This window comes from Lactuca sativa, chromosome 7, assembly GCF_002870075.4.
Source record: "Lactuca sativa cultivar Salinas chromosome 7, Lsat_Salinas_v11, whole genome shotgun sequence".
Lineage (NCBI taxonomy): Eukaryota > Viridiplantae > Streptophyta > Magnoliopsida > Asterales > Asteraceae > Lactuca > Lactuca sativa.
Genome location: NC_056629.2, coordinates 52,866,893 through 52,874,809, shown reverse-complemented (window position 1 = coordinate 52,874,809; position 7,917 = coordinate 52,866,893). Strand labels below are relative to the sequence as shown.

Here is a 7,917-nt window from a genome sequence, read left to right as displayed (position 1 = left end):
TTTTGTCAAATGATATAAGGTAAGTCATAACTTTTTTTTTTGTTCCTAAAATTTATTCAATGTAAAACAACAAAAAATGTAGGTCCTAAGACCCATCTTTGTTATATGTAGCTACGACTTTTAACATAAACAATCTCCGTTAACGGTTCACGAATTACTCATTAAAAATTGAGTTCTTTTACGACTCTATTTGTAAAAGTTGTAATATCACTAAAAATGATATGCTTTTCACTTTCCTATTTTTCACAGGATACGACGTCGCTTGCTTAAACTGCGGCTTTCGTTCACTATATACGTTCTTCAAGAGCAGAAACCCTTGAACACTCGAAATCAAAACCGCTGATATTTTTCAGATAGCCAACTTCACCAATTTCAATCAGCTGTAATGGCAGAAAAACCTCAACCGGTTCGGGTTTTATACTGTGGTGTTTGCGGCTTACCCGCTGAGTACTGTGAATTTGGTCCCGATTTCGAAAAATGCAAACCCTGGTTGATCCAAAACGCACCGCAACTTTACCCAGATCTTATTCAAGGTAAAAGATTCAATACCCTCTTTCAGTTAAAACATTTGGATGCTTATTATGTGTTCGATTGTAATAAAAATTTGTTTTTCTCCTTTTTCCGAAAACGATTCAGAGTCAAATTCGAATGCAGCTGATAGAGTTTCTGATCAACTACAATCGTCTTCAATCACAGATGTTACTGGACCTTCTGGTAATCGTTATTTGTAATCTTTTTGAAATACTTTTGTTTTAATCCAAACTCGCAATAGCAGACTTTGCCATGTGTAGTATGAAGGGGTTGTGAAATTTACAAATTGATTATGATAAATTATTGGGGGAAATTTCATTTAATCTCCACTTCATTACTAAAATGGGAGAAGGCTATCTTTTAGTATAAGTTGCTTCTGAAATTGTATTTTGCAGTGATAACAAAATCCCAATTCTCTGTGGATGATCATAAATTCATTATATGGCATTGAGAGTAGTACATAGGATATGAACAATAACTTGTTTATATGCATTGTTCTGATGAACTACTTACTAATCAAATGTGAATTACATATTAAAGGAACAAGAAAATATACAACTGAAGTTGTATACTCTATTCTTGTAGTTCATTAATGCAGTACACTGTATACACCAGAAGATCATCTTTTACAATATGCTAGACTCCTAACTTAAAAAAGATAATTACATAAGCAAGAATAATTATCCTACTTATGTTATTATGTCTTGTTATCCAAAGATAAACATTGGTCAATAAAGATAACTAAAAACTATCACTTATCCGGATCACAATAGTCTTGATTGATATTGATACTGGATTTTTATATAACTAAAATGTTTACACCACACCTCTGACTGAAACTATGTTGTTTGATTACACATCTGATTGGTAGTACTGACTACTGAAAATGATCATTTTACCTTTTTCTAATGTTTTGTGAAGACTACAATGTATCTTACACATTAAACAAAACAATCTTACGGCCTCATGAGTATCTCAATTCTTAAACACAAACACCTCCATTACAAAAGCAAACAAATACAGGCATCTACCATAGTATACGAAGATCAAACATTGATCAAACAAGAAGATCACTCAAGCATTTTATCAAACACTTGGCTCGCAATACAAATCAACAATTACTAACAATCTTTCAGTGGTCTCACTTACAAGTTACAATACAAATCAACAATTACTTTAAGTTATTTCACTTCATTTTTAATCATGTTTAATTGTTTATTAACTCTTGTCTTTCATCAAATGTAGGTTCTTCGGTGCCAAAGCAAGAGCCAGTAAAACGACTCCCAGGAGGAAAGATAAAAAAGAAGGTACAAAATTACAATAATAATAATAATAATCATTTATGAAACCATATAATTGTTTTTTAAAATTCATTTATACTCTTTATGTAGGACAAACAAGAAGTTATAATCGAGAAAGTAACACGCAACAAACGTAAATCTATCACCACAATAAAAGGCCTCGAACTATTTGGTAAGTTTAATTTAATTAACTCCACAATTTTTTTTTTGAGTAAATTACTGAAATCGTCCCTGTGGTTTGGTCAAAATTGCACGTTTGGTCCCTAACTTTTTTTTTTGCACTCGTATCGTCCCTATGGTTTGATTTTGTTGCGTTTTTTGTCCCTATGGTTTGGTAAAAATCAAACCACAGGGACGAAAAACGCAACAAAATCAAACCATAGGGACAATCCGAGTGCAAAAAAAAAGTTAGGGACCAAAAGTGCAATTTTGACCAAACCACAGGGACGATTTCAGTAATTTACTTTTTTTTTTTTTTAAGTATTTATATTTCCCGTTTTTGTATTTTAATAATTAATTAGTTAATTAATTAATTCCAGGTGTTAAACTGAGTGAAGCTTCCAAGAAACTTGGAAAGAAATTTGCTACTGGAGCTTCTGTTGTAAAGGTATACTTTTAATCCTTTAATAACCAAATGAATAAATTTTGTTACATTATTATTCTTCTTCTCAGGGCCCAACTGAAAAAGATCAAATCGATGTACAAGGAGACATTGCATATGATATCGTGGAATTCATTACAGATACATGGCATGATGTAATTAAACTTAATATATTTTTTTGTCCAGTTTTATGAAGTTTATAAATAATTAATGAATTAGGGAATAGTAATTTTATTTGAATATATTTCAGGTTCCTGAAAGTGCGATTTATTTCATTGAAGATGGGAAGAAGGTTCCTGCTGTGTGAAGAAACAGCAACAGGAATGAAGAAAAGAAAAAGTCATGTTTGTTCGTGTTCTTGTGGGTGTAACTTTTTTTAAAAGCAATATTTGTAATTTTTATACATCATTTGATTTGGCCCACGAATCAAGTTTTGGATTTGAGAGTTGAAATGTGTTTTAAGAAATAGTAAAAGATCCGATTATGACTTTTCAATATTCATGTATCTGTGTATCTGTAATCATATCTGTGTATCGCTAACAACTTTTCAATCTAAATGGACACTTGTCAAACAAAAAATAGAATATATCAAGTATTTTTGAGCTATTTATATTAATATATAACATATAACAGATTATTTACAAGTTTTGCATTTGATGAACTCTAATTTTTGTTTGCCTAAAAATAGTAATGACTTATGTATGGATAAAATGTTGTATAATCAAGACGTGTTTCTGTTTTAAACTAAATCATTTGGAAATACATTCCAAAAAACTCAATTTCAGAATAAAATTGTCTCGATAAGACTCGAGGGAGTGGGCGTCGTATGAAACTATGGTTTTGTCACTTGGACGACGAACACCGCTTCCTAGGTGTGGTCAAGCACGGTTTAGGACGCATAGTGGCGAGAAACTGCCGTGTGATTTGATTGGTGTGTGCTTTTTGACCGTTCAACGGTCCTTTTGTTGAGAAATTAATTATTTTTTTTAACTTACTCTATATGTACATACCTTATTTTACAAAATCCTCAAACAAACTCCTTATCATTTTACCATCTTTTTTTTTCAATTTTTTTTTTTTTTATCAAAATGTCTTCTTCAAAAAGATCTATCAACAAAAAAACATCCGCTAAAAACACCACAACTCTAATACCTTCATATGATCAACCAATTTCGTATTTTCCACAACGACCAACACAACTACTACCACAATCCGACTCAGAATTTAATCCATTTGATTTTTTGTCTCAACCTGAGTTTGTTCAACAAACACAAGCACAACCACAAACGGTCATTTATGATTCCGAACCGGAATTCGTTAAAGAACCTCAACCCACTCGAGCAACAACTAAAAGAAAAGAGAAGACGTAGGCTAAAGGTTGAGAACCCCTAGAAGTGTTAGTGTTGACACAATCATGGATCGATATTTCAGAAGATGCGACGATTGGAAAAGACCAAAAGCATGACCGTCTGTAGATTCGGGTTTTACATAGGTTCCACAATGGAATGACCCGTGAAGACTATCGTTCAAAATATCAAGTGTACTCGAAATGAGGGAAGATGAACAAGGAAGTCATGTTGTTTAATGATTTGTATACCAACATGAAACGTCAATGGAAAAGTGGAGAAAACAATGATGTGATTTTGCAGAAAGCACTGAAAGTGTATCAAAAAGAAAACATGAAGGCTTTCAAGCTTCTTGAAACTAATCAGTTTTTAGTTTTATTAATTTGAAAATAATAAAGAGATTCCAATTCGTATCTTTCCATCAGCTCACAGGCCGTTCATGGAGAATGGCATCAATTTGGTATCAGAGCTCAAGGAAGATTCGACAATGGGAGACCGTGGAGGATGAAGGTATGGGAACCACCGTCGATTCACCGGCAGAGGCAACGAGGAACACCAATGTGATCCACAAGACGTTGAAGAGATAGCAAGATTACAGCAACGGGTCAGGGACCTGGAGATGCAACATGAGGAGCACTCAGAGGAGGGAACGAACACTGATCCTCGCATCTGTGATGATGGGGATTATTCAGACAATCCATTCGCACAGGGTGGGAACCTGTTCGAACAGAGAGAGCGGAAAACAGACCAACTCCGACACTTGGGAATCAAAATTGACATACCAGAGTTTGATGGGAAAGCAGATCCTGATGTGTTCCTTGATTGGCTTCAAATAGTGGAACGTGTATTTGATTTGCAGGATATATCAGATGAGTATAAGGTAAAACTCGTAGCCCTAAAACTCCGTAAATATGCTTCGATGTGGTGGGAAATTGTGAAGAGAAAGCGGAATCAGGAGGGAAAATCGAAGGTAACGGCATGGAGAAAGATGAAGAAACTTTTGCGGGAAAGGTTTTTGCCACCTAATTTCTGTCAAGAGGCATTCTTAGACTACACAACGTAGCACAAAGATCATCAATAGTGGAAGAGATCATAAGTGAGTTTGACAGATTGCGCATAAGATGTGGGGTAGAAGAAAAGGAGGAACAAATTATAACTCGGTTTTTTGGGGCCTTAAAGCCTGAAATCGCAGATGTCGTCCAACTACAACCTTATTGGTCCTTCAATGATGTGTGTCAACTAGAACTCAAAGTTGAAAAACAGATGAAAACCAAGGCCAAAACCACTATGACTCGACCCACATTCCAGAAAACTGAAACCCAAAAAGGAACACCGGGCGGAACCCCAGCGAACAGGTTCAACCCGATTCGGTCCGAAGGCTCGAGTAATCCACTCATCACTCCGTCCCGAAACCCACCGTGTTGTTTTAAATGTGGAGGATTAGGTCATTTTGCTCACGACTGCCCCAACACCCAACTCGTGACTCTCACAGAGGGACACTTTACCAAAATACGATTCTGATGGTGAAATACATGAACATGAGGACACCGAGATTATTTTTCCTGACAAAGGAGAAGTCCTCATCACCCAGCGTGTTCTTAGCACGAATCCTAGCCTCCCTACTGACGATAATCGATGGCTCCGAAATAACATCTTTCGCACTCGGTGCACCGTCAAGGGTAAAGTGTGTACAGTCATAATTGATGGAGGAAGCTGTGAGAACATGGAAGCGGAGGTAATGGTTGAAAAATTGGGTGTGAAGTTGGAAGATCACCCCGAGCTGTACCAGTCAACATGGTTAAAAAAGGGAAATGTGGTGAAAGTCAAGCACAAGTGCTTGGTACATTTTAGCATCGGGTCCCGTTATTCGGACGAAGTTTGGTGTGAGGTTATTCCCATGGACGCATGCCACATCGTCTTAGGTTGTCCGTGGCAATATGATCGGCGTGTAAGTCATGATGGGTACTCGAACACCTATACTTTCAAAAAGGCAAGATTTAACATCAAATTGGTGCCATTAGACATACGGGAATCGGGAACTGGAGCACTTATCGTGACCAAGTCGGAATTCTTAGATTTTACGAGGACCACTAAACCACCTGGTTATGTTTGCCTTAGTCATCATCGAAGCCAATCCCCACATTGCCGAACCGCCACATACAGTCAGACAGCTTCTCCGGAAGTTTGTGGATGTCTTACCAACTGAAATTCCTGCAGGACTCCCTTTGGTACGTGAAATCCAACATTGCATCGACTTCATCCCCGGTGCCTCGATTCCTAATAAGCCAACATAAAGGATGAACCCGGCCCAGTACGGGGAACTTCAACGACAGGTCACCGAGTTGCTGGAAAAAGGGCCTCATTTGAGAGAGTATGAGTCCTTGTGTCGTGCCTGCCTTCTTCATGCCTAAAGCAAATGGGGCTTACCGAATGTGTATTGACAGTCGAGCGGTGAATAAAATCACCATCAAATATCGGTTTCCCATTCCGCGATTGGATGAACTTCTAGACCAACTCCATGGGTCATCGGTTTTCTCTAAAATTGATCTAAGGATCGGGTATATCCAATTTAGAATGCGACCAGGTGATGAATGGAAAACGACTTTCAAAACAAGAGACGGGTTGTACGAATGGATGGTCATGCCTTTTGGGTTGTCGAATTCACCAAGCACTTTTATGAGGTTAATGAATCACATTTTCAAACCGCTCATCGGTCAGTGTGTTGTGGTCTATTTTGATGATATTTTGGTCTTTAGCCAGGAGATTTCTCATCACATTGACCACCTTCGCCAAGTTTTTAATATTTTGCAGGCACAAAAACTATATGCCAATGCATAGAAATGTTGTTTCTTGGCCTCTAAAGTCTTGTTTTTGGGTTACCTGATCTATGAACAAGGCATTCGGATGGACGAGTCCAAGGTGGCAGCGATGACGTCATGGCCTGTTCCGACTACTGTTCATGAAGCGAGGAGCTTTATGGGTTTAACTTCGTTTTGTCGATGGTTCATTGGAAATTTCAGTACAATAGCAACCCCAATCACAGATTGTTTGAAAGGAAAACTGTTTTGTTGGACTCCCGAGGCCACAATAGCCTTTGCGGAGTTGAAATGGTACATCACTAGTGCCCTGGTGTTGGTACTACCGAGTTTTCAAAAGGCTTTCCAAGTCGAATGCGATGCCTCAGGCCTTGGAATTGGAGGCATCCTCAGAAATATAGCACTTATGACAAGGAGTTCTACACGATCATTCGGAGCATGGAATTTTGGCGCCATTACTTGTTACATGTTGAATTTATTTTGTTTTCGGATCATCAAGCTTTGAAGTTTATTCAAGGACAACATAAACTGAACCCCCGTCATGCCAAGTGGGTCGAGTTATTGCAAGGGTTTTCGTTTGTAATTAAACACAAGTCCGGGGTCTCGAACACGATGGCTGACGCCTTAAGTCGTCGTCGTGGGTTGCTTACATCGCTACAGGTATGGGTAGATGCATTTGAGCGGTTCTCTACCCTTTACCCCGATGATCCGGATTTTTCAAAAATATGGGCAGCATGTCAGGCAGGTCCTGCTCTCGGCTACTCATTGCATGAAGGTTTCTTGTTTAAAGGAATACGTTTGTGTGTTCCTCAATCTTCGTTACGGGATGCCATCATTTTAGAGGGGCATCAAGGAGCCCTAGCTGGACATTTCGGCCGAGACAAGACACTACAACTTGTCAAAGAGCGGTTCTTTTGGTTGAAAATGAGCAAGGTTGTCACAAGAGTTGTGGAGCGATGTTGTGTGTGTCATATTGCAAAGACACATCGCTCTAATGCGGGATTGTATATGCCCCTACCTATGTCTGAAGGGCCGTGGGAGGATGTCAGTATCGACTTGGTTGTCAGCCTCCCGAGGACACAACGACAGAAAGACTCGGTGATGGTGGTGGTGGATCGATTTTCGAAAATGAGTCATTTCATTCCATGTGCTAAGACTTATGATGCCATCCAAATCGCGCGGTTGTACTTTACGGAGATCATTAGGCTGCATGGTGTGCCCAAGTCCCTCACGTCTGACCGCGATGTGATGTTTGTTAGTCATTTATGGTGTACTTTGTGGAGGCGGTTGGGTTCGCGGCTCAATTTTAGTAGCACGCATCA

The 7,917-nt window shown here is 38.4% G+C and overlaps 1 protein-coding gene across 1 annotated transcript; it reads left to right on the top strand.

Annotated features, from left to right (window-relative positions):
• The first annotated feature begins 266 nt into the window (after window positions 1–266).
• On the top strand, window positions 267–2,928 carry LOC111905580 (translation machinery-associated protein 22). Its single transcript, XM_023901277.3, has 7 exons — window positions 267–533; window positions 637–714; window positions 1,777–1,838; window positions 1,923–2,004; window positions 2,372–2,439; window positions 2,505–2,588; window positions 2,684–2,928. The coding sequence occupies exons 1-7, from the start codon at window positions 386–388 to the stop codon at window positions 2,738–2,740; spliced, it is 579 nt and encodes a 192-aa protein (XP_023757045.1). The 5' UTR covers window positions 267–385; the 3' UTR covers window positions 2,741–2,928.
• The last annotated feature ends 4,989 nt before the right edge of the window (window positions 2,929–7,917 follow it).

Coding starts and splice junctions, on each gene's coding strand:
- LOC111905580 (XM_023901277.3), top strand. CDS start 386: ATGGCAGAAAAACCTCAACCGGTTCGGGTTTTATACTGTGGTGTTTGC. Junction 715..1,776: donor AGATGTTACTGGACCTTCTG/GTAATCGTTATT, acceptor CATCAAATGTAG/GTTCTTCGGTGCCAAAGCAA. Junction 1,839..1,922: donor GAGGAAAGATAAAAAAGAAG/GTACAAAATTAC, acceptor CTCTTTATGTAG/GACAAACAAGAAGTTATAAT.